The following is a 27,272-nucleotide window of genomic DNA, read 5'->3' on the forward strand; positions in this document are numbered from 1 at the left end:
GCCTCACACTTCCCATCCCCATGCCTAAGGGCTGGCAGGCGAGCAATGCCCGCCCCGCCTTACATCTCCAGAAGATAGCGATATTTTTCCCAGGAATCAAGCAGGAAATCTCGGACTTCAGTAAAGTTCACCGACAGTGCGATTATCCCCGCGAGGAGGACTAGTAGAAAAAGGCATTTTCGTAAGAAAAAACTCCTCGGCCGGGGTCCCTTTTTCATAAAATGATCCACGCAGTTGGCCAACGAGTACTTTTTCGGGACGTAGCCGAGGTGGGCCTGAGCTTTATCAATTTTGAAGGTGTGTGTGACACGCATATTGTGTACCTGTAAATCGGGAAGAGAGAGATTTATGAAACCCATCTTTATCCTATTAAAACCCAGCATGTGCACACTGGGAACAGGCTCCAGCTGTTCCTCTGCCTCACTGATGTCTGACTCTGAAGGCAGCTGAGGCCCCAGAGCCCTCCTCAGAGCCTTCCCCAGACTCCAGGACTGGCCCAACTTCCTCCCCAACCTCCTCACTGTCCGAATCTGCTGCCAGATTCACTGGCCACTGGTGGGCCACAACAGATTGTAGTGTCGGTGTAAAATGGGCAGATCGGACAATTGGAGACCCTTCCTTCCAGGGACACCGAGGGCAAAAGGTTGGCAAACCGAACAACAGTAGGTTCCTGCCACCAAGGAGCCCCTTTGCCCCCTCCCCAATTACTCAAGGATGCCTTACTTCGCTTCTGGTGATCAGGGGTGGGATTTCCACGATGGGGAACAACAGATTTTGTACTTTTTCCATGACGATAGCTGTGGAAGAGAAAGCACAGCTCTTGCAGTGACAAGTTTAACGGGAAGCAAAATGCGTGTCCAGCCTCCATCTTTCTTCTCTCCCATCTCTGTCTTATGTACTGGGGAGGTGGGGGGGAGATCCTATCTTCTAAGAAAATAAATAAATACAGGACCAACTTGAAAATCTGAAAGAGGTTCATCGGAATAAAGAACTGGCTGTGGTTCAACAGATTAACAGAGCTGGGAGGGACCTTGTAGGTCATCTAGTCCAACCCCCTACCTAAGCAGGAGACCCTGCCTACACCATTTCCAACAGAGGGCAATCCAGTCTCTTCTTGAAAGCTTCAAGGAATGAAGCTCCCACAACTTCTGAAGGCAGCTTCTATTCCACTGGTTGATTGCTCTCACTGTCAGGAAATTTCTCCTTATTTCTAGGTTGAATCTCTCCTTGACCAATTTCCATCCATTATTCCTTGTCTGGCCTTCAGGGGCTTTGGAGAATAGGTTGACCCCAGTGCGTAGCATTTCAAACCCAGTAAGAAACCAGCATCGAGCCAATTATTGGAGACTTTTTACCTGCTAGATGAACCAGAAAAACAGGAATACGGATCCACGGTTTCTTGTAGCCCAGTGTTTCGAACTGAAAATAAAGCAGAAGACTGATTGACAAGGACAATTCTTTACTCCAGGAGTCTCCAAACTTGGTCACTAAGACTTAGGGACTTCAATTCCCAACATGCTGTCTGGGGAATTCTGGGAGCAGAAGTCCACCAGTCTTAAAGTCACCAAGGATGGACACTCCTGGTCTAAAGATAGAAGAGCTGGCTGGGGAATTTTGGGAGATGAAGTCCATGAGTCTTAAAGTTGCCAAGAATGGACACTCCTGGCCTAAAAGTAGAAGAGCTGACTGGGGAATTCTGGGAATGGAAGTCCATGAGTCTTAAAATTGCCAAGAATGGACACTCCTAAAGGTACAAGAGTTGACAGGGGAATTCTGGGAGTTGAAGTCCACGAGTCTTAAAATTGCCAAGAATGAACACTCCTGGTCTCAAGGTACAAGAGCTAGCAGGGGAATTCTGGGAGTTGAAGTCCACGAGTCTTAAAGTTGCCAAGTTCGGAGACTCCTGTGTTAGTCAACAGAGCCAAAATGTAGGGCAGGAAGAAGACAAGAGGTTTTTAATCCACTAAATGGACAATGGAGGAATACCAGATGGTCACGGAGGTCCAAGGGTTGACTTTTCAGGGCCCTCGTCTGTGTCTTTCCATCATCCGGGGCAGCAATTAAACAATTTACAGAGATCAATTTACAGATCTTGGACTCACCCAGGGCGAGAGCCACTCAAACAGGTTGACCTCTTCCCCGTCGTTGATAAAGTACGCCTGGCCACCCTAAAGAAGGACAGCAGCGAGGAAGGGGACGTTGAAGTCCCTGCGATGCTTCCACACCGTTAACAAATATAAAAATAGTAGTATAGTATAGCCTTTACTGTCATTGTACATCACATATATAATGAAATTGGTTTTAGCCCACTGGTGCAATCCATGACAACAAAATACAAACAACATAAATAGTACAACGAATAATCCCTATGCAAGTAATTAGGGAGTGGGGGGAAGAAAGAAAGAAAAAAGAAAATTGGATTGTGTTTACGAGTTGGACAGCCCAAGGATAGAAACTATTTTTAAACCTATTTGTTTGGCTGGCTACGCTTTGATGTCTTCTGCCCGATGGTAGAAGTGCGAGTCGCTTAATGACTGCAGCGACTGACTTAGGAACCACGGCAAAAAAAGTCACAGGTGAAGTCCAGGTATCTCTGGAAGGTTGGGGTGTGAAAAACTCACCGCGACATAGTCCATTTCGGGAGTGAGAGCCTTGGCAGCAAGGATGTGGGCTTGGACCAGGTTTTTCACATGCACCCAGTTCGTCAGGACTCCCGGATCACTGATACGGACGTGGAAAAAACCTCTTTCCATATTGAGCTGTTGGCAAAACAGGAATATCACAGAGGGGCAGCTAAACTAGAAGATACGGATGCTTTAAAAAGAAACAATGCAGAAAAGGAAGAGCTATCTGAATTCTTTTATCCTTTCTTTTCTTTCTTTTTCCTTCCTTTCTTTTCTTTCTCTCCCTTCTTCCCTCCTCACTCCCTTCCTTACTTCTTCCCTCCCGCCCTCCTTTCTTTTTCTTTCTCTCCTTCCTTCCTTTCTTTTTCCTTGCTTCCTTTTCTTTCTCTCTCGCTTCTTTCCTCTCACCCTCTCCCTCCCACCCGCCTTCCTTTTTCTTTCTCTCCTTCCTTCCTTTTTCCCTTCTTCTCTCCTTCCCTCCTTCCCTCCTTTGCTTTTTCTTCCTTTCCTTTCTTTCTTTTTCTTTTTTTCTTTCCTTCTCTCTCTCTCTCTCTCTCTCTCTCCCTCCCTCCCTCCCTCCCTCCCTCTCTCTCTCTCTCTCTCTCTCTCTCTCTCTCTCTCTCTCTCCTCCCCAACAATTAGAGCAGGATTTCCCAAACTTGCCAACATTCAGATCTGTGGACTTCAACTCCCAGAATTTCCTAACCATCGCTGGCTATGAAATTCTGGGAGTTGATAGTCCAGAGACTTTAAAGTTGCCAAGTTTAAAAAACAGATTTAAAGCAATCCTGGAGGAGAGACATTGATGTATTCTTAGGTGAAGAAAACACAGAGTGGGTTATGTCACTTTTTCTCCTTTAAAAAAAAAATTCTAAAACACAGAGCTGGAAAAACAAACACTCAATGCTCTATGGCTTCCTCTTCATCTTGTCTGGAGGCCTTATTTACCTGCAGAATTAACCAAGTTTCTTGGCTTATTCTTCAGCCAAGTTTGGCTAGTGCAACCCGTTTGCCAAAGACCTTGTTAGCTTTCCCTGCAAAGGTGCTTCTATGGCACCCTCCCCACCTCTTAATCAGGGATGCCCATCAAAATACGTACGGCCAACCGAGACAAAGGCTGCAGCTCTTCCGGTCCATACATTTCAGGAGGGCGGATTACACAGGTGTGTAACTTTCCTCCTCCTGTGTAAAGGAAAGCAAGCCAGGATGAATCCTTGAATGTGTGAAATGACAACCTTTAGTCCTTTGGGTGCAATTCCTAGGTCAGTGAAAAGGCGAACCTTTTCAGTACCGAGTGCTCAAACCGGAATGGGCAAGCACCAGGGGTGGGTTCCGGCAACCACTACTGCCGATTCGCTCGTGGGCGCCCAGCGGTGTGCAATGAAAAAAAAAAGGATGTGTGCAATGAACGCTTGTGTTGCTGCAGAGAGACTTCCCCTTTGGGGTCTTTTTCTGTGGGTTGGAGGGGGGCAGAAATTCCGACTTGAAGTCTGCTTCAGCCCCCTGGTGGGGGGCTTTGGGCGAAGGCTGGAGGGAAGAGCCGCTGGTGGCGAAGAGCCGGAGGGGCTCGTTCCAGTGGGACAGCATCATGGCCTGGAACTGGTTGACCATCTCAGCCCTCTGAGCCTCCAGGCGCCGATCCCTGGCCTTGCACTCCCGCAGGTCGTCCCTCTGCTTGGAAAGCCTATGCTCCTAGTCCTCAGTGAGGTCCTTTTGCTGAGCTTCCTTCTCGGTCAGATCCAATTTGAACTGAGCTCTTTTGCCAACTCTTTCTCCTGGGGGCTGCTTAGCTCCAGCAACTGCTTCCTGTTGGGGCCCTAAGGAGCCCAGATGGGCAGGCGAGGAGTGACTGGGAGAGGCGAGTAGAGCCAGGCGAGGTGCCCCTCAACGTGAGTGACATCAAGTTGGCCACACCCACCCAGTCACATTGACCACCTAGCCACTCCCACCCAGCCGGTCATTAGGCAGATCCTATTAGTGGTCGGCGGGATTTAAAATTATGAATTTAGTGATCCCTGAGGTCCAAAAGGTTGGGGACCCCTGTTGTAGACTAACCCATTGATGTAATGATTGGTTGGAAGGACCTTGGGAGACAGGATTAAGAATCACAGGCTAAACAACGCTCAGATAAGAGGCAGCTGAGCCCACAGAAGAATGGGAAGTGGTAAACATCCCAAGAGAAATCCTCCCTAGTTTCTTGGACTATAAAGGTGGCGGGAAGGTGGTGGTGGGTGGGGAGAGATGAAGGGCAGAATTTCACATGCAGAAATTTGCGGAGAAGTACCTTTCAGGAATGATCCATTAGCCGCCAAGACCATTTGTTCTGCGATTGCTTTCGTCCGGGAATATTCATTAACTTGCTAAAAGAGAAAGAGAGGGAGACTCAAAAGCCAAACAACAACAACAACAACAACAACAACAACAACAACCTGGCTTCAGAATTGTAATTGGCCCCACTTGCACGTTCCAAAAATGTTTCGAGGAACTGGAGTTTGAGACAATTTTGCACACTTGTGCAAAATTTTCAACCTGGACCGAAATCAACGGCTCGTTTCCTTCCTTCAGCCCACAGGATATTCGAATCCAACTCCCCGTTTCATCCAAATGCTTAAAAAGTTACAGGTAGTCCTTGACTTACGGCCGTTCATTTAACGACTGTTCAAAGTTACAGCAGGGCCGAACTCAATGTCTTACAACCAGTCCTTGCGCTTACAACAGCTGCAGCCTCCCTCTGATCATTTCATCAAAATCCAGACACTTGGAAACTGACATGTACTTACGACGGTTGCCCTGTCCCAGGGGTCATGGGATCACCCTTTGCAACCTTCCTACCTGGCTTCCGACAAGCAAATTCAACGGGGGATGCCGGATTCACTTAACGGCCACTTGATTTGTTTAACGATGTGACAAAAAAAAGGCTCCAAAATCAGGCGTGACTTACTTAATGACTGCTTCTCTTCGCCTCGGAGATCCCAGCCCCAATTGCAGTCATAGGTTGAGGCCCACCTGTAATTTATTTCAGCCAGAAAACATACCTGTTCTAAAGGAACATAGGATACGGTGGCTTCGTCACCGTCCACGATCGTTTCTCCTGCAAAGACCACATTGACTGTGCTGGTGTAGATCAACCTGGGGATTCTTTGCCGCTTGCAAACTGGGGAGACACAGAAAGGGACAAGGTTGGGGGTGCAAATCATGCCACGTGGCCCAAAGGCTGTGGAAGGGCAAGAGGTTGAAGGAGCGAGCCATCGTTGCATCAAACCTGGAAGATAAAGGGGAGCTGAGCAGGGTTGACTTCAAAACCTTAAGCCAGGCAGAGCTGGGGGAAATGTATTGGGATGAGAGACCACCAGGAGATCTCCGGACTGTCGGTTAATATGAGAAGTGGGAAAGCATTGGGCGAGAAGATGAAGGGAAATTAATTTTGGCAAGGATAGGGATGTTTCCGGGATGTCACCAAGAGCTGGCTTTCAACTTGAAAGACATTTTGTTTTAATTGTGTCGCAGGAAAAATAATTGGTTGGTAGACTATTTTTATTGGTGGGGGAAATTAAATTGTGGATATGCAAAGGAAAGCTAGAAGTATGGAGTCAATGTGGGTATTCTGACCTAGGCTTCCCCAAAAAGCACGAGGCAGAATCTTGGTTCCGACAACCCCCCTTTTATTAAACAAATGTTAATTCCTCTCCTTCACATTCATCAAAGGCCTGGCAAACAGTCTTTCAAAGGAGTATTTATGACCACAGACCTTATCTATCTTGGAAAGTCGCCATGTAAATATTATCCAAATGAGGTGCTGTGCAAGGAAAGACTGGGCACAGAGTCTCTGAGATTCACGGACAGATCTTCACACTCCTGAAACGAATCTAACGACCAAGCGAATGGATTGTTTCCTGCAAAAGCCCCCTCCCCTTTCGCTCCTCTTTTATTTCCTGTGGCCTTACTCCCAAGTCAACCCCTGTTCTTTAGCTGTTCCCTTCGTCTGGCAACTCTGTGGATGCACACTTGGGGAACAGGCTCCAGCTGTTCTTCTGCCTCACTGATGTCTGACTCCGAAGGCAGCTGATAACTGGCACACGGCCCTGGCCCCCTCTCTGCCTCCGACACAGAGCCCTCATCCGAGCCTTCCCCAGCCTCCAGGACTGGCCCATCTTCCTCCCCAACCTCCTCACTGTCCGAATCTGCTGCCAGCTCCACTGGCCACTGGCGGGCCACAAGAATCCTGGTCTCCTCTAAATAGTTCAATCCTGAATTTGGGCCAGCAAAAGTCGATCTGTTCTTTTTTTGTCGCCTACCATCACCACAACCACACACAAAACACCACGTATGCACCTTCGAGGACGATTCCGGTCCCTCCGATGTTGACCGACCGAATGCGTTTCTTGTGCAACTAGGAGAAGAGGAAGAATCACAATGTCACAACAACACAGAAAAGGACTTGCTCTGTTCCAGCGTTTCTTAAGCTCCGTCCCTTTAAGATGGGTGGACTTCAACTCCCAGAATTCACTGGGCAAGGGAATTCTGGGGGTTGAAGTCCATGCGTCTTAAAGAGACTGAGCTTGAGAGGCACTGCTCTATTTATTCCCTTTGTATTTCCTGAACAATTATGGGAGAAGGTCCTAGAAATGCTTTTGAAATGTTGCATTTCTTTTTCGTGTCCAGGTTTATTTGCTGACCTTCAAGTCGGTCTTGACTCCCACCTGAACAAGTCCCCGCTGTTAGGATTGCATACCTAATGCTTTTTCCTCCTTCTAGTTTCCCCAGAAATTATATATATTCCCCCCAAAAACAGTCCTTTGAGGTGGATTAGACTGCGAGTACATGACTGACCCAAAGTCACCCAGCTGGCTTTCATGCCTATGGCAGGACTACAACTCACCGTCTCCTGGTTATTGGCTCAAAGTCACCCAGCTGGCTTTCATGCCTAAGATAAGACTTGGTTCGCATCACCTGCTGCTGATTGGCCCAAAGTCAGTCAGCTGACTTTTATGCCCATGGTGGAACTAGAACTCACTGTCTCCTGGTGATTGACCCAAAGTAACCCAGGTTTTTTTTGTGCCTAAAGCAGGACTAGAACTCATCATCTGTTGGTGATTGGCCCAAAGTCACCCAGCTGGCTTTCACGTCTACAGCAGGACTAAAACTCACCGTCTCCCGGTTATTGGCCCAAAGTCACCCAGCTGGCTTTCATGCCCAACGTGGGACTACAACTCACTGTGTCCTGGTGATTGGCCCAAAGTCACCCAGTTGGCTTTCATGCCTATGACTGGACTAGAACTCACCGTCTCCCGGTTATTGGCCCAAAGTCACCCAGCCGGCTTTCAAGCCTAACATGGGACTACAACTCACTGTCTCCTGTTGATTGGCCCAAAGTCACCCAGTTGGCTTTCATGCCTATGACTGGACTAGAATTCACTGTCTCCTGGTTTCAGAATAAACTTCCCACATCTTCAAGAGAGCCTGCATCGTTTGCAAAACTCCAGAACTCCAGAAGGAAAATCAAGCTGGACTCACTTGTTTTACGCCGGTCATCCCGTAGGAGGCTGCGTGGATGAGACAATCCACCCCTTCGCAGGCTGAGTACAAGTCACTAAAATTTCTCACGTCTGACTGTAAAGCAGGAGAAAACTTGTATTATTGGAGGACAAGTGTCCATTTTTCCCCATGTGGGGCTCATAAAACAGCCTATCAGACTTCAACTATAACTCCCAGAACCGTCTTTTGCACGTCGGCTGAAGAATTTAAAGCTCTCCCTGGACTGGGGGCCCAATTTATTTGAAGGTCGGTCTTTTCTCAGTGACATCTACCCGACCCACCAGAGCAGGGAAGTAGGGATTGTTGTGGGTCCCCTATTTTAAGGAGCTCCACCTGGTGGGACCCAGAAGAAGGGCCTTCTCTGCGGTGGCTCCCTCCCTGTGGAATATCCTTCCCACAGAGAAAGGATTGGCCCCATTTTGATACCCTTTTGAAAGACCTGAAGAGCTGGTTTGGCCAACCAGCCTGGGGACCACAGAGAGGGATGGAGCCCATCAAGTGGCTCATTTGATTGTTGTCGTGTGTGTGTGTGTGTGTGTGTTGAAATTCAAAAATTTTCCCTACCAGTTCTGTGGACGTGGCTGGAGTGGCTTGGTGGTCATATGACTGAGTGGGTGTGGTTGCACAACTGACTCACACGCACAATGCAAAAGCAGCTGAACTCCACACAAAATGCCGCCTGCAACAAGCAGGGACCTCACAGAGTCACCGAGAGCTCAAAAAAACCCAACTATCACACTTTACACAAAAATAGCACAAAAGCCGCACAACGGACTCACACGCAATGCAAAAGCACACAAAATGCCCCCTGCAACAAGCAGGAAGGGTTTATTGGGGTTTTGATTGGGGGGTTTGTTTCTGCAAGCCAGCCAGAGTCATCATGCATGACTTGGGCCGCCCCATAAATTTTCTTAATGAATAAAATAAAGAAAAATATACTCCTGGGAGTTGACGTCCGCACCTCTTAAAGCTGCCGTTGGAAATTCTGACCGGCAAAGCCTCATGTTTGCTTTCGATGGAAGCTCAGAGGCAAAATGACACAAGGGGGTCGGCAACCTTACATCTCAGAGACTCTGTGCCCAGTCTATCTTGGCACACCACCTCATTTGGGAAAATATTGACCTGGCAGCTTTCCAAGCTAGATAAGGTCTGTGGTCAGAAATACTCCTTTGAAAGACGGTTTGCCAGGCCTTTGCTGAGTGTGAAGGAGAGGAATTCACATTGGTTTAATGAAAAGGGGTTTTTGCCGGGACCAGGACTCTGCCTTGTGCTTTTTGGGGGAAGCCTGGGTCAAAACATACCCTGATTAATATGATTCCCTTTGGAATGTCCCAGATTGGCGAGTTAAAATCGTACAAAATGACTTTGGTTCCCGATTTAGCGAGAGCGCAGCCGAGCGTAAAGCCGAGATAACCGGCGCCTCCGGTTATGACCGCCCTGTCGCTGACTTTCTTCAACGTCGGAGTCAGGATTTCAGGAGGGTTTTCCACAATTTTGCCATCCTCCTTGTTGCATTTGTAGAAGCGGCTGGGTTTCGGGTCGTGAGGCTTCTCCATTCCAAGCTGGGAAGATGGCGGAGCCCCCTCCATCCAGAGGGGCAAAGAGGTCACCTGCTCCTCACCTGCCTCAGGTGTAATAAGAGGAATCAGACGTCATTTGATCTTTAAAGGAGAATATGCGTAACGCAGGTTGAAATGAGGGGACTGTGCTGTTCTCCGAGGGAGGGGAGAGGGGAGAGGAGGAGGAAGAGAGGAGAGGGAAAGAGAAAGAGAGGGGGGAGAGGGAGGGGGGAAGAGAGGGGGAGGGAGAAAAAGAGGGAAGGAGAGACAGAGATAGGGAAAGAGGGAAAGGAGAAAAGAAAGGAGGAGGAAAGGGGAGGGAGAGAAGGAGATGGAGAGAGATGGGGAAGGAGAGATGAATGGTGAAAAGGAGATGGGGAGGAAGGAGAGGGAGAGAGGGAAGGGAAGGAGGGGAAGAGAGAGGGGACGGGAGAGATAGGAGGGGAGGGAGAAGGATGGGGAAAAGGAGGGGGGAAGGAGAGGGGGAGAGAGAAGGACAAAGAAGAACAGAGGGAGAGGGAGAGAGGGACAGAGAGAGGGAGAGAGAGGGAGAGATGAATGAGGAAAGAGGGGAGAGATTGAAAGAGAGATGAAAGGACAGGTAGAGGAGGAGAGGGGAAGAGAGGAATGGGGGGAAGGAAAGAGGGAGGGAGGGAGGAAGAGAAAAACCCTGATTTCTCCCTTTAACTAACGAACCCTCCGTGGGGGAGTTTGAGTTTCACCAACTCCGAAGCGACCAGTTTCCGTTTACCCTGGGCGGGGAGCGAAGCCGAGCGCCCCCTCCCCAAATTGCCCCCCCCGGGAAGGCGATCAGCTCCAGCCGCTTCTCTCCTGCCTTCAGAGCGGCGGGGACCCCCGGCGGGTCATATCACACCCCCCCCACCATCAAGCTGGCCACGCCGAGCCACCCAGGGCCCGCGGTGGTCGTGGGGCGGTGGTCATGGGAGGGGGGGGGCGCGCGCAAGCTAGAAGCGAACCTAACGTCCGCGCGCCGTATATCTGGGATCCGAAGCGCACTCCAGCAGAAGCGAGGCTCTGACACGCGTGTCCGCGCACGGTCGTGGGAACTGCGCGTGTTCTTATGCCTTTGGACCTCCAGGATCCCGGGATGGGTCGGGGGGCTTTGAAAAAGGGACGGGAGGGGGGAAAGGTGTCTTCTTGGGAGATAGGCTGGACAGGGGCGGAGAAGGACGGCTCCAGGAAGGCATCCAGGGTTTTGAGCGAATGCAGAGACTTGGATCAACAGGTTGAGGATATGTTTTTATTCCGAATAAAGGTAGATCAAAAGGTGAAGTTGGGTTGGGTGGCATTTTCCTAAGATCCATGTTTAATCGTTTACATCAATTAGTCAATGTATCTTCTTGTCCACCGTCTGGAAGTCTTCTTCTGCTGTGATTATTAACGTTCAGCCAAGTTACTAGTCCCTGTGAGCAACGTTAAGGTCAGCCAAGTTAATGGTCCACTTGAGCAACCTTAAGCCAAGTTACTAGTCCCCTTGAGCAACGTTAAGGTCAGCCAAGTTAATGGTCCACTTGAGCAACCTTAAGCCAAGTTACTAGTCCACTTTTGAGGGCTGGGCAGGCAACCTTCCAAGAGGTTTTTTGTCCTCCAATTAGTTCTCCAATTCTGTCTTCCAACCCTCTCCCCCCCTCTCCCTCCCTCTCTCTCTCTCCCTCCCTCCCCCCCTCTCATATATTCTCGTAGGATTCCTGGATAATACCAGGATCTGTTGGGATGAGGATGGGTGTGCAAATCTTATGAACACCATGATTTTGGAGGAGAGGGCTGGCCTCCCCTTGGAAGGAGGGAGGGAGAGGGAGGGAGGGAGGGGAAGAGAGAGGGAAAAAGAGAGGGGGGAGAGGGAGAAAGTGAGAGACAGAGAGGGAGGGAGGGAGGGGAAGAGAGAGAAAGAAGGAGAGAGGAGAGAGGGAGAAAGAGAGAACAAAAGAGAAAGGGAGGGAGGGGGGAGAGAGAAAGAGAGGGAGGGGAAGAGAGAGGGAGAAACGGGGAGGGAGAGAGAAAGTGAGAAAGAGGGAGGGAGGGGGAGAGAGAAAGGGAGAGGGAGGGGAAGAGAGAAGGAGAAAGGGGGAGGGAGAGAGAAAGTGAGAAAGAGGGAGGGAGGGGAGAGAGAAAGGGAGAGAGAGAGAAAGAGAGAGAGAAAGAGAGGGAGGGGAAGAGAGAGTCCAGCTGCCTTTTGGGGGGGTGGGAAACACCTTTGAGCCAAGTCTGAATATTAGGGGGAGGGACTTCCTTTGTCTTCATGCATAGATTTTCTTTGGAGATAATTGTCAGCCACATCGGCTAAGGAATATTTCTTTGGTTGAAATCCCAGCTGCTTCCTTGCCTTGTCTATCCGAAAAGTGTAGGTAACAAGCACATGTCCCACCTAGAAAAGGGAACACACAATGAATAACTTCGCTTCCTCTTTTTGGGGGCAACCCCTGAGATATTGGGAGACTGCTAGCATGTCTCCCGTAGTCCTTCTTTCTCTTAAGCTAAACATACCCAGTTCCTGCAACCATTCTTCGTATGTTTTAGCCTCCAGTCCCCTAATCCTCTTTGTTGCTCTTTCTCTGCACTCTTTTTTAAAAAATATTTTTAACATAAGCTCTATTGCGATATCCTCTAATATACTTGATATTATATAGTCGCTTAGAACATGGTAATATTTACAGATATATACAGGGTTATCATATTTGCTGTAGGTAATACTTAATTCTTATACAGTATCTTGCGTCTCTCTTCCAACCATTTATACCAGCTATTCCACATTTTATAATACTCCGATTCTTCTCTATCCTTCAGTTCCGTGGTCAACCTATCCATCTCTGCACACTCAAGCATCTTTCTTATTATCATTGCATCTGATGGGATATTATTCTGTTTTCAATTTTGAGCAAATAATATTCTTGTTGCAGTTAATATACGTATGTAGTATTATATATTGGGATTTTTTAAACACATTTTATCACCTAATATGCCCAATAGGAATCGTTCTGGTTTCCATTCAATCTTTTGTTCTGTAATTTGTTCCAGCCATTCTTTTATTTACTCTCCGGCTTTGGTGCAGTTCCACCACATATGGTAGAAGGTTCCTTGCTTGTACTTTGTAGTACATCTCCAACATTCTGCACTCTTTCCAGAGTCTCAACATCTTTTCTACATCGTGGCGACCAGAACCGAATGCCGTATTCCAAGTGTGGCCTTACCAAGACATTATAAAGTGGTATTAACACTTCACGTGATCTTGATTCTATTCCTCTGTTGATGCAGCCTAGAACTGTGTTGGCTTTTTTGGCAGCTGTTGCACACGGCTGGCTCCTATTTAAATGGTTTTCCACTAGGACTCCAAGATCCCTCTCACAGTTGCCACTATTGAGCAAGTTGGTTGATGGGACCTCTTGTTCTCCAGAAGGAGATGAATAGAATATATTAGGATTAGGATTAGGATAAGGATTAGGATAAGGATAAGGATTAGGATTAGGATATGGAACGGGAACGGGAACGGGAATTGGAATAGAATAGAATAGAAATGGAATAGGAAATAGAATAGGAAATGGAATAGAATAGAATAGAATATATATTGGAATGAAGAAGGAAAGGGAAGAGAAGTCCTTGGCTTACAACCAACCCAAAGGGAGACTTACAACTTGGATTCAAAGCTGTGACGGTTGAGTCCCCTCTTCAGTCATCGCCACGCAACTGACCCATTTTACAACCTGGGTCACACACAACCGTAATGAACAGATCCCCTCCCAGTCATTTGCCAGGGACCACCTGTGGCACCATGTCCTTTGAATAACCATTATCCCAAAGCCGTGTGCTACCTCTCAAAGACAGGTTCCCACCCTTGTGTCAAGTAACCCCAGTTAGAAGAAAGTAAGGAGAGTTAGTAAGCTCTGCTCACATCCCAATTAGTCCTTTGTGGTTGCTAGCGTAAGCAGGAAAGTTGTGGGTTGTTGTGTGTTTGTTTACCTCTCTTCTGGTCAGGAACGGTATGAAGTTAAAAATAGGGTTAAACATCCAGTACAGGTATTCTGCCAAGGTAACTGTTGAAGAAAGAAGATTCAAGACTTAAAGGGTGGAACCAAGGGATCTGTGAATCAATCCAGATTGAAGAACACGTGGGAAAGAACCCATTAGATCGGCCTGTCTTAATTAAGAGATCACAAAGCGCTGATGGGCATCTTTGGGTCCTGAAGGCAGGGACATCCACCTGTCCCAGGTGATTAAACATTCCATAAATTGCAATCAACTGGGAGTAGCCAAACCACAAACAGAGCACCAGCCTTTCTAGGCACATGACTACCACTTGGGTTAGCAAATGGAAGGGTGGAGAATGCGACGGTGATGTTATCCATTCAATTGTATCTGATCCTTGGCAATTATATGGGCCAGATCTCCCCACATATTATGTACGTAGGCTGCATTGCCCGTGTTATATTTCTCATTTCTCATCTTCTCATCTTTCCTACTATCTCCTCCTATGGGTATCTATGAGCTGCGGTGGCGCTGTGGTTAGAGTGCAGTACTGCAGGCTACTTCTGCTGACTGCCTGCAATTTGGGCAGTTCGAATCTCACCAGGCTCAAGGTTGACTCAGCCTTCCGAGGTGGGTCAAATGAGGACCCAGATTGTTGGGGGCAAGAGGCTGACTCTGTAAACCGCTTAGAGAGGGCTGTAAAAGAAGCGGTATATAAGTCTAAGTGCTATTGCTATCTTATGTTCTATCACTTGTGGTCTGTATCTTACGATTAATGATTGGAACTACTATGATTTAGGATCTATGGCTTATCATTGTCGTATGTGGGTACACTGAGAGTTTATGCACCAGAGACAAATCCCTTGTGTGTCGAATCACACTTGACCAATAAAGAGAACAGAACTGAATAACGGAGTTGGAAGGGACTTTGGAGGTCTTCTAGTCCAACCCCCTGCTCAGGCAGGAAGCCCTATACAGGTTGTCTTCGGCTTATGACCACGATGGAGCCCACCACGATTTCTGCTGTTGAGTGAGACCATTGTTAATTGAGTTTTGCCCCATTTTACGAACTTTCCTACCACAGTGAAGTGCTAAGTGCTAAATGAATCACTGCGGTTGATAAGTTAGTAACCCCGGTTATTAAGTGAACCTGGCTTCCCCATGAAATTTGCTTGTCAGAAGGTCCCAAAGGGGGGGGGAGGTGTCACATGACACCAAGCCACTGCAACCGTCGTAAATATGAACCAGCTGCCAAACATCTGAACTTTTTTTTTGTAAATTTATTTTCATTTTTCCTTACAAATTCATTCTTAAATGTACATTCTTATCATTGCTATTTAACATTTGTCAGTTCATATCATTTTTCTGCTTGTGTATTTACATTTTCATATTTTCTTCTTTCCCCTCCCCCTGATTTAACAATGTGTCGTCTGAGTTATTTATTTCATGTTTTGTTCCTTTTTCTTTCTATTTATGTCTTTTTTTCAAGCCACTCATAAAATCGCCCCCATGTCATGTAAGTACACTGATTCCTCTTTGTCCTTTATTCTCAATGTCAACCTGTTCATTTCTGCACAGTCTAATATCTTCTTTATTACCTCCCCTTCTGATGGGATTTTGTCTGCTTTCCAATTTTGTGCAAATGCAATTCTAGCGGCTGTTATTATTTGTACAATCAAATATGAATCTTCTTTACTATATTTCTCTGGTAGAATACCCAATAAGGATACCTCTGAGAACTTTGATCACATGAGCAGGGGGATGCTAAAAGGTTGTAAAGTGTGAAAAAAAGTCTCTTTTTTCAGTGTTGTAACTTTGAACAGACACTAAATGAACCGTTGGAAATCCAAAACTACCTGTACCATTTCAGACAAATATCTATCCAACATCTTCTTAAAGACTTCCAGTGTTGGAGCATTCACAAATTCTGGAGGCAACTTCTGTTCCACTGATTAATTGTTCTCACTGTCAGGAAATTTCTCCTTCGTTCTACGTAGAATTCTATTTTATTCTCTCTTCTGATCTTGCATTATTTCTTTGTTTTATGCTCTGGGTTGCATCAGATAGTGTGTGGACAACATCTCAAGGCTAATTCCTCTTTGAGGAAACAAGTATTTCAAGAAAAGAACAGACAATCTTTTTTTTTCCAGAAGGGTGTGAAGACTCCTACTATGGGCGGGAGATTGGACTAGAAGACAACCAAGGTTCCATAAATCCTTTGAGACTGGCCATGGCCACCATTTTGTGACTAGAGAACCTATCTCCTTGGCAGCCATTTTGTTTTTGTTTTTTATCATTTATTAATAGGTTTTCTCTTTACATACCAGTGGTGGGTTCTGGATCCCGTTCCAACTGGTACGGTTGGAACGGGCCCGGTGCCGTCCACATGGACGCGCGCAGCATGCTCGCACATGCGTGCAGTGCGTGCATGCGTCTTAGCGCCTCTGCGAACCTCCGCACCGCTCTAGCTGCTCGCGCAGGGGCTGTACGTGCCATGCACGTGCACGGAAGCGCCGAAGACTTAAAAGACCATTAAGGAGCGTGTGGGCCCTCCGGAGCACCATACCGGAACGGTATCCGGTGCTCCGGGCAGGATCCGGTACGGCCGTTCCGGGGCATACCGCCTGCAACCCACCACTGTTACATACATAAGCGCTTTGTAAACAGCGTGCGGTCTGAGTTATTTGCTTATTATAATACTATTTTTCCAGTTCCTAGTTTCCACGTATGTTGTCTAACCATTTGTAAAACAAGTCCTGTATTCAAAAGTACTCTTTGTCTTCTTTTTTTAATCTTCAGTGTGAGTCTGTCTATTTCTGCACAGTCAAATGTTTTTTTTTTTAATTATTGCTTCTCCTGCAGCCATTTTGTAAGCCCATTAATGCCCTATCCCTGTGAGGGGCAACCTATGGCATGCATGCCTAAAGTGGCACACGAAGAAGCCACGTCACCCGCCATGCGTGGCCTTACCTTGTTGTCCCTCCGGGGAGAGGGGGCGGTCTAGAAATCTAATAAATTATTATTATTATTTTGGCACGCATGCACGCTAGAACCCGGAAGTCCAGCTCTTCCAGAGCGCAGCCCCCATCGAGCGCACGGGCGATGTTTCCATGCGTCCTATTTGGCACTCGGTTGCTGAAAAGGTTCACCATCACTGCCCTATTCTCCCATTCCAATGTCTCATTGAAGGACGACACAAAGTGACCTCTTCTTGCCACGATACCTCACAGGCTACAGGTGACCCTCGACTTAACAATGGTTCAGTTAGTGACTGCTCAAAGTTACAACGGCACCGAAAAAAGCGACTTACGGCCATTTTCCACACTTACAACCGTCGCAGCTTCCCTGTGGTCGCACATGATGAAAAATTGGACCCTTGGCAACGGATTCCTATTTACGACAATTGTTGCAGTGTCCCGGGCTCACGCAATCCCCTTTTGCAACCTTCGGACGAGCAAAGTCAAAGGGGAAGCCAGATTCACTTAACAACCAGGTTGCTGACGTAACAATGGCAGAGATTCACTTAACAACTGTGGCAAGAAACTGTCCTTCTTAGCAACAGGAGGGCTCCCTTGTGTTCGTAAATCGAGAGCCGCCTGGATTGATTGATTCGTGAGTAAAAAAACCTCAATTCCATTGGAGATTTCCTAGACAAGATAGGCCAAAGGATGCTAAAGCCTCAAAGTGAAATATTTTAATTACCTACGATTTCCAAAACAAACCCAGGTAGAACCAGTCTTGGCTTTGCATGGCCCAGCTTTTCATACTGTAAGGGACAGAAAAGAAATATGTCTCCAAATATATATATATATATATATACATGTTTTCTACGCCATGATGAATGAAAGGTCAATACGGAACTAGATTTACCTTAGGAGGTAGAATTCCAGAGAAGGGAGTAACCACTTTTCCAAATAACAACATTTCTTAAAAGGCAGAAGCTTCTGTGAGCTCCCTTCATCAGGTGTATAGACCCCTAATTTTCTGCCACAGCAGGCTAACTCAGCTCTCTTCTCACAATGTGGATTGGGAACTAGAGATTCTCACGCCAACAATGTTAGTTTAGTGCCTTCTGATCTTGGTTGCTTGCTTGCAGGTATTATGGAGGCATCATCACTTAAGGTCACTTAGAGTGAGTGTGGGGTTCCCCAACTATTTACTATAAGTAACTATTTACTTACTTACTTATCTTGCCAGTATTGGTGAGGTGTGTGAGTTTTTCCTTGGTCATTCCTTGATTAGGGTATTGTTTTCTACTTGATTGTTTCTCTGGTATTAATCCCTGCTTATCTGGCTGCTGAATGCTGCAGATTGTGTGTTCTAATTCTTGTTTCCTTCTAGGGTTTTTTAAAAAAATTGTCTCTTTTGAACAGTGCGTATACGTGGTTTCCCTTTAAGTGTCCATTTGTCTGCACGTCAAACTTCCAGGAATTATCTAGTGTTTGTGGAATTAGCTCAGTCTAAGATGCTAACAGCTCAGATTGCTTAATTTTATAATTTATGGACAACCACATTCCATTTAGTTTCAACATTGATTGTGAGCAATCAACCAACCTCAGAAGATACCACGGACACCATAGCTCAAACCTCAGCTGGAGATACTCTCTTCCACTGGAAAGTTGGTTGAATCGGTAGCCTTAATGGCACAAGAAGCGCAGAATAAATCGGTTAAGTGATGGAATGGCAAGAAAGCAATGGCTGGCTGGGGAATTCTGAAGTCCACAAGTCTTAAGCTTGCCAAGTTGGATACCCCTGTTATAGAATAAACCTGAAGACCTATCCTATTCTCAAAAGATTTCCTCAAGCAAGAAAAAGGTTTTACCAGAACTGATGTCCATTTGAAAAAATTGACCTTTTCTCCATCATGTATGAAATAGGCTTGACCATTCTGGAGAAAAATAAAAAGAAGGAATGAGAGAAGAGAATCCCCCCCCCCGGGCAGATGCCCTTGTCCTTTTGGTCAAAATGGAGCCAACATGACATCAGAAATGGACTACTTACAGCAACGAAATTTCTCTCTGCTGTTAGAGCTTTTCTGGCGAGGAGGTGGCCTTGAATTACGTTGGAAATATGGATCCAGTTTGTCCATGTCCCAGTGGTATCAAAGGTGAAGTACAGAAAATAGTTCTGGATACTTTTCTACGGAAAAGAAACAGAAAAAAGTAATCCAATATTTCGGTGTGGGATGAAATGCAACGAAGGAAGGAAGGAAGGAAGGAAGGAAGGAAGGAAGGAAGGAAGGAAGGAAGGAAGGAGGGAGGTAGGGAGGGAAGGAGGGAGGCAAGGAAGGAAGGTGGGAGGGACAGAAGGAGAGAAGGCGGGAGGGACAGAAGGAAGGAAGGAAAGAAGGAGGGAGGGCGGGAGGGAAGGAAGGAGGGCGGGAGGGAGAGAAGGAGAGAAGGAGGGAGGGAGAGAAGGAAGGAAAGAAGGAGGGAGGGAGGGAAGGAAGAAAGGAAAGAAGGAGGGAGGGAGGGGGAAGGAAGGAAGGTGGAAGGGAGGGAGGGAAGGAAGGAAGGAGGAAAGGAAGGCAGGAGGGAGGGAGGGAGGGAGGGAAGGAAGGCAGAAGGGAGGGAGGGAAGGAGGAAAGGAAGGCGGGAGGGAGGGAGGGAAGAAAGGAAAGAAGGAGGGCAGGAGGGCGAGAAGGAGGGAGGGCGAGAAGGAGGGAGGGAAGGAAGGAAAGATGGAGGGAGGGAGGGAGGGAAGGAAGGTGGTGAAGTGCAACCTGGTTTCCCCAGTGACCTGGCTTGTCAGATGGTCGCAAAAGGGGATCCCGTGACACCCACCTACCCCTCCCCAGGACACTGCAACCGTCATAAATAGGAGTCAGTTGCCAAGCATCCGGATTTAAACCACGTTCAAAGGTCAGAAAAGCAATGCCTACGATGAAGCGGGACATGTGTTTGTTCTCTCCCGGACCGTAGATTCCAGGTGTCCGAAGAGCACATGTTCGGAGCGTCTTTCCTCCTACGAGATAAAACGAAATAATTCCATGGAATTTCTGCTGGACAAATCCGTGGGGAAAAAGAAGTCATTGAGCAAGCATAAAACTCCACTTCAGTTTCATGACTTTTCCCCATCCAACCTGAATCATCGTATAGGTAGCTTTTGCTTTGCGACTGCTTTGGACTTTATTATTATTATCATGTGGTTAATCTTTGGTGAGATTCCCAGCCTTTGGGGCTGATTGGTAGCTCAACAGCTCAAGTCCTAACCAAGGACCTAGGAACTGTTAAGGTAACGTCGGAGGATATAAGCTGTTCCAAGTAGGGTGGTTTTTTGTAGGAGTCAGAATGTTCAAGACAGATAAATTTAGAATTTCCAAATAACAAGGTAGCCCTTTAGGTATTGCTCCAATTACAATCAGACAACACTCGATTTCTTTTTCCACAGTCGCTCAACTTCAATTTGCAAGTCCCGGTACTTTGTGATTTGTTCTTGCTGTTTTTCTTCAATTCGTGCATCTCCAGGTATTGCAATGTCGATGAACCATACTTTTTTCTTTTCAACTACTGTTATGTCAGGTGTGTTGTAGGCCAAGTGCCTGTTAGTCTGGATTCTGAAGTCCCACAAGATCTTGACTTTCTCATTCTCTAAAACCTTCTGAACCTGATGTTCCCAGTGGTTTTTGCTACACTCAAATCCAAACTTCTGGCACAATTTCCAGTGAATGATCTTAGCAACTCGGTCATGGCGTTGTAGGTAATCAGTTTGTGAATTATTATTATTATGTAGTTAATCTTTGGTGAGATTCAGAGCCTTTGGGGCTGGTTGGTAGCTCAACAGTTCAAGTCTTAACCAAGGACCTAGGCACTGTTTTTGTTGTTGTTGTTGTTGTTGTTATTATTATTATTATTATTATTATTATTATTATTATTATTATTATTATTAATTTATTTATTTATTTGCCTATAAACCATATCAAAGCACAAGGTCCAAACTCATACCACCAATAGAATCCTATACAAACAATTTAAAATAAGAGTAGGGTAAAATACAATAGTTGTAGCATAAGATACAATATAATTTAATACATAAATATGTAAAATAGAATAAAGTGAAATAAAATTATATTGAATTTTTAAAAAGCACCTTTGGGATTTTCTTTGTGGTCCTTTTCGGTTCTGGTTTTGGGAGAACTATCAGCCAGAATCCTGAGCTTCTTTCCCATACCATTTTGGTAAGCTGCCCAGGGTCACTGAAAGTGAGCGGGCGGCCATACACCCATATTTTTTGGACTAAAAGATGCACCGGAGTATAAGACGCACATTAGTTTTGGGGGAGGAAAATAAGAAAAAAAATATTCTGCCTCTGCCTACCAGTATCCATGGTATTCATCTGGCTAGCGTCCTGTCAGTGTGTGAGAGAGTTGAGGGCCGTTTGGAAACAAACAGTATTTGCTGTGGGAGCAACAAGGAAGGAGACAGCAAGGAGCCTGGGCGTGGCTTGTTCTGTACTAAAGCTGCGTGCTGTGTTGATCTCTGAAACTAAAACTGAAAGTGAAGCTTCTCTGTTGAACAACCACGTTGGAAAACCTGCTTTTGGATATTGTATATTTACTTAATGTGTTATATTGTATATAAAGAGAAGTTATTCAATCCTGCTGAATCAGTTCCTGGGGTGTGCTTTCTGAATGCGATTGCTGCTGCAAACTCTGACACGTACTTGCAACAAATCGCGAACAGCCAGGTCCGCTTCAGCACATTATAGCAGCCTGTTTCAGCAGGAGCAGCTGATTGGCGGGTGGATCGACCGCCAATCAGCTGTTCCAGGCTGCAGGGATTGCCACAGACCATCGCCACCTCCGTGCCTCTCATTTTTGCCTACATTTTGTGTACAAGACGCCCCCAAATTTCCACCCTCTTTTAGGGGGGGAAAGTGCGTCTTCTATTCCGAAAAATAGGGTAAATCCTTCAAATAAATAAAATGTGTTTTTGTCATAACATTTTTCCTTAAATGTTTTTCAAGGTTCCCTCAGGTTGGAAGAGGAAAGGAAGGGAAACGGCTCTGAACTTACCCCGAAGTGGGGTTCCGTTGGCAGCTAGGATCATCTGTTCCGCAATTGTTTTGGATTTAGAATAATTGTCAGGTTGCTAGGAGAGAGAAAACACCTTTATTTATATTTATGTCTACGTCTATATTTAGATTATTATGATTATGATTAAAGGTTTCATCTGAATATAAAATACAAATAGAAATGAAGACAATGGAACCCCCCAGCTGAGGTCTAATTCGTGACACTCGAGAATTGCATTGCAAAATTCGCAGAACGTTGAAGGACAACTGAATTCTGTTTCAAGGATTAATAAGAGTTGGCTGAGTTTGGAAAATCAAAGCATTGCAAATCCTAAGGCTATAAAACTAGACCGGGAAATGTAACTATTTCTGGGAGGGGGGGGGAGAAGCAAATGCAAACCGTTTCTCTATTGTTCAGTTCGAGAGACGTCGATTTCTAAAGGTGAAATTAGATAAATTGAGGTTAACATGCAAACTCTCCTACCTCCAATATGTTTCTCACCCAAATATACCTTTTCAAGCGGAAAATATGGCAATGTTTCATCTCCATCTTCAACTGGATCCCCACCAAATACAACAGTCACTGAACTGCCATAGATCAATTTGGAAATGTTTCTTGCTTTGCAAACTGCAGAGAAACAATACATTACAAAGAGATCCATCTCATCCCGGGCACTTTTATTTTTAACTATTACCATCAGGTAGACAGGATAATAACAACAAGGATAAACAGACTGAAATACAGCTTCTATTCCAGGGCAGTAACTATATTGAATACTACGGTATAGTGCAATATAGGGTTTTCAATTTCAATTATATAGAATGTAAAGGATGTACGTTTGTGTTTTTATTTTTATAATTGTAATGTACACTGAAGACGGCATTTAATTTCGTTGTACCATGACAATAAAGTAAACTAAACATCGCACCAATGTTTCTCAACCGTTGCAATTGGAAGATTTGTGAACTTCAGCTCCCAGAATTCCCCAGCCAGCATGCTTTAAGAATGGTGGACTTCAACCCCCAGAATGCACCAGCTAGCATGCTTTAAGATATGTGGACTTCCACAATTCCCCAGCCACCATACATTAAGATTTCCCCTATTGATTGTGGAACTCTGGGAATTGAAGTCTTCATGCATCTTAAAGAGTTGCTGAGATTGAGATATACTAGTCTTAACATATCCAATTATGTTATTGGCCTCTCATGAGTTCTTAGAGGAAAGGCAAGCCATAAATCTAAAAAAAACTAAGAAATAAAGCCAAGTACAGAACAATAAATCAGGGTTAACATTCACCATTTCCCCCCCGGCAGAATGTAGTCTTCTAGTAGGCTACTTAGTTTCCCAGAAATGAGAACACTTCCATGTATCGGCATAAATGAGAAAGACGAACTGAAGCATACCATCAAGAACAGCCTTTGTTCCTCCCACGTTGATGGATTCAATCTCTTCTATCTTTTTGAGCTTAGAAGCAATACAACAGAAGAAGAAAAAATCAGAAAAATGATGATTTTATATTAGGTCACATTCAATTTTGCAGCTACTAAGATTGTTGGACGGGCAGGGACAAAAACAGCCAGGGAAACAGGCCTCCTCCCAGTCAACTGCTGATTTACCACCAGCCTAGAAGGGGAGGGCTGGGACACACAAGCAAATGATGGCTAATGACTTAAAAGCAATCAACACAGCCCAATCAACGTTTAAAATGCCATCTACACAACAGGCACTATAAATACCACACACAGAGCAGGACACACCCTGCTAGAGAGAAGATCCTTGAAAAAGGGCTTTAGCATGAATCTGAAAGCTTGGAAGACAAAGCCTTTGGTGACCAACTCAAGACTGGATCCTGCAAGATTACTTATACCCCGTTTCCCCCAAAATAACACCTCCCCGGATAATAAACCCAATCAGGCTTTTGAGCGCATGCCCTAAAATAAGCCCTGCCCTAAAAATAACCCCGCCCTGAAAATATTTAAACGCATGCGCAGTTGGTCCCTGCAATTTCCTGGGGGGAAGGGGGAAAGCATGCTCCAGTGCCCCACAGGCACACCTGCCATCCACGCAGAACAGCCTCGTGCAGGCCGTTCCCGCAAACCCTAGCTACCGTGCCCCTTCTCTTAGTGGCGGTCGCAAAAAGAGTGGCAGGCCCAGAGATGCTAGGGCTGGCAAGAGTGCGCCAGAAACAGAACTTACAGCCCCCTCTGGATCAGCTGATTTGCGGGCCACAGGCCAAGGTTAAGGGGCCTCCTGCACCTCAAAAATAACAAGATCTCCCCGAAAATAAGGCCAAGTGCAGGGAAACACGGTACTTACTTGTTCACTACCAGACATGCCAAAGCTTGCCAGATGAAAAATGGTGTCAATTCCCTCACTGGCTTGGAAGACTTTCTCATAATCCCGCACATCAGCCTGGGAAATGTTTGTGTGGGAAAGAAAGACGTGCACATTAAAACAAGACACGTCAAGGAGCCTCCTTACAATTTGTTGATTGATTCACCATTTGCTGGCTAAGCCCGGTAGTGTTGCAAGATTTTTACGACCACGATGCTGAAAGTATTGGGTTAATAATGAGGGGACAAGTACTCCTTGGCTTATCACCATGCGTTCGATGAGCTATGATGGTGCTGAAAAAATACATTTATGACCATCTAAAAAGGTTAAGGGACGTGGTGGCTCAGTGGCGAAGATGCTAAGCTTGTCGATCAGAAAGGTCGGCAGTTCGGCGGTTCGAATCCCTAGGCTGAGTCAATCTTGAGCCAGTCAGGATCGAACTGCTGGCAGTAGACAGAGTTAACTATAGCAATAGCACTTAGAATTATATACCGCTTTACAGTGCTTTACAGTTCTCTGTAAGCGGTTTACAGAGTCAGTCTATTGCCTCCAATAATCATTTTACCCACCTCGGAAGGACGGAGGGCTGAGTCAACCTTGAGCCTGGTGAGATTCAAACTCCCAAATTGCAGTCAGCTGGCAGTCAGTAGAAGTAGCCTGCAGTACTGCACTCTCACCACTGCGCCACCTCCGCTCAGTATACTTTTCAGATCCTTTTGGCCTGGATGATCGACTCTTCATTTACGTATCATTTATGAGCATCACAGTATTTCTATGGTCGCAGGCTGAACGTTTGGGTACTTGGCAACTGGCTTGCCTTTGCGACTGTCGTAGCATCTCGGGGTCATGTGATGGCCCTCTGCGCCCTTCCTAGCCAGTTTCCAACAAACCAAGTCAGTGGGGGAAGCTGGATTTCCTTAGAGACCGCCACAAAACAGGTCGTAGAATCAGGTGCGACGCACTTCACAATTGTATCATTTAGCAATAGAAACACGTGTTCCAATTGTGGTTATAAATTGAGGATTACCTGTACCCTGTCCAATTCACCTTCAGCCATGGATGTTCCCTGCACGAATTTGCATCAGTGGTTTTTCATCTTAGCATAACAAGCCCCACAGGTTTATTGTTGCAGGAAAACCTTGGAGAAGAAAGTCCTACTAAAACTACCTGGATTTCTGGAGGACAAGGGAGACCTATGGAATAAGGACTTGGTGTCTTGCGGCATCCTGCCATCGAAGGCTGGGGGGAGGAGGGACATGGGGAGTGGGAACAAATGGGCAATAACCCTGTATGAGTACATGATGGGATATAGGAAGGGGAGGATGACAGCTTGACAAAGAATGGCGAAGCTCAAGAATTTGTGCCAGTGATCAAGGCCAAACACCCTGAGATAGAATGTGAAACACTCCAAACACCTCAGTGTTCTCAAAACACCCAGGCGAATCTTGATTGGCTGAAGACGGGCAGGCCATGGAGGAAGGGCTGGGGTGAGGGAAAACATTTTGTATCTATTTCATGTGGGAAATTCAATTCTAGCTTGACTTTACTGCAATCACTCTCTTTTAATACAAGAATCTATCACTTCACTACCTTGGAGTTGATGATCTTTCTTTCCCAAGGGATCAGACTGGGACAGGTCTGACACCAACAGTCAAACTGATCCCCATCCTACCTGGGCGAAGACTGCTCCCTTGGGGAGCTCCCATCTAGGTTCACGTCTATCAAGCACAACCACACCAATCCCTTCCTGGACGAGAGCGCAGCTCAGGTGGAATCCACAATATCCCGTACCACCGGTGACCATTGCCTTCGGACCTAAGGATCCCATCTGCCTGGGAATTCTCCAATTGGGGGGTTCGCCCTTGTGGGTCACTTTTTCATCGGATTTTCTTTGGAGGATGTCCTCACGCTGACAAAGCATGGCTGGATAACTTCTGTTTGGTTTGTTAAGGGGGTGCTTTGTAAATCTTGAGCACCGGCTGACAAGCCTTCACCAAAAAGTTGCGGGTGGATCACCGAAGCCTTCCTGTATAAAATCAAAGAAACAGAAACCAACACTGATTACCCCAACCTCATGGTTTATAAGGTGCTTTGCAATATTTAGGTTTTTATTTGGCAAGCGCTTCGCGGTTTTGATTTTCTTTTACCTTTTTTCTTAATATGACATCATTAAGGCGGGATAAAAGTTTAATCAATCTATAAATATAGTAGGCTTCCTTAGCCATTATGTAAGAACTCTTATCTAAATAAAAGTAAAGCTTCCGTAACTTTAATTGGTCTCCTTGTAACCATGTTATGTTATAGGCTGTAACTCCTTGTAACCACTAGGCTCGAAATTTTGGGCTTGGACAATCTGAAACTACACCTCCTACGGTCTGACCTAAGTGTAGTACACAAAATTGTCTGCTACAACATCCTACCTGTCAACGACTACTTCAGCTTCAACCTCAATAATACACGGGCAAAGAATCGATACAAACTCAAGGTCAACCGCTCCAAACTCGATTGCAGAAAATACAACTTCAGCCACAGAGTGGTCAACGCCTGGAAGGCTCTACCTGACTCCGTTGTTACATCCTCAACCCCCCCCCCAGCTTCAACCTCAAACTGTCTACCGTGGACCTCACCCCATTCCTAAGAGGTCCGTAAAGGGGGCCTGCATAAGCGCACCAGCGTGCCTTCCGTCCCTGTCCTACTGTCCCCATTTATTTGTACTCATTTCCCTTGTTCATGTCCATGTTTATACTTACACCTGTTATCTTGTACATGTTTGACAAACTAACTAATTAAATAACTAACTAAATAAATAAAATGTGACTGTCAGGTTTCTGAAAGATGCCCTAATTGATTCATGAGCCTCGAGCCAAGTTTCAAAAGAAAACCAGTCATTTATTGGGAGCACCATTTCGGCAACACCCTATTGCAGTCAGATCTAAACCTCATTTGAATTATGGCTGAACTTTACCATTTATAAGTTGACAGTGATTAGATTCTTGTAGTTTTCAGGCTGAAATTATCCAACGTGGGACCTATTATGGGACCTATTATGGGAAGAGCCAGGTTGTTTTAAAAGGCCTTTGATGCTGAGAAAGGTAAAATGAACGAGAAGAGCCTAGTCAGCAGCAGGGTGGCTGGACATTATGACAGCATCAGAAAACCTGATGGACCTAAGTCAAGGATAGATCTTCTCAGAGAATATCCATCACATGGTCATCAAGAATCAAC

General features: G+C 45.9%; 1 protein-coding gene across 1 annotated transcript; it reads right to left on the reverse strand.

Annotated features, from left to right (window-relative positions):
* Nucleotides 1-59: 59 nt before the first annotated feature.
* SDR42E2 (short chain dehydrogenase/reductase family 42E, member 2) lies at nucleotides 60-25,968 on the reverse strand (the record flags this gene model as incomplete). Its single annotated transcript, XM_081965494.1, has 22 exons — nucleotides 60-323; nucleotides 724-797; nucleotides 1,356-1,419; nucleotides 2,103-2,168; nucleotides 2,622-2,759; nucleotides 3,724-3,806; nucleotides 4,909-4,984; nucleotides 5,660-5,778; nucleotides 6,957-7,014; nucleotides 8,139-8,234; nucleotides 9,461-9,780; nucleotides 11,960-12,104; nucleotides 13,694-13,767; nucleotides 17,402-17,465; nucleotides 18,522-18,587; nucleotides 18,701-18,838; nucleotides 19,581-19,663; nucleotides 21,714-21,789; nucleotides 22,225-22,340; nucleotides 23,117-23,177; nucleotides 24,030-24,125; nucleotides 25,720-25,968. 22 exons carry the CDS (start codon nucleotides 25,966-25,968, stop codon nucleotides 60-62), a joined length of 2,526 nt encoding a protein of 841 aa, XP_081821620.1.
* Nucleotides 25,969-27,272: the final 1,304 nt, after the last annotated feature.

This window comes from Natrix helvetica (assembly GCF_964273705.1).
Source record: "Natrix helvetica genome assembly, chromosome: 13".
Taxonomy (NCBI): Eukaryota; Metazoa; Chordata; class Lepidosauria; order Squamata; family Natricidae; genus Natrix; species Natrix helvetica.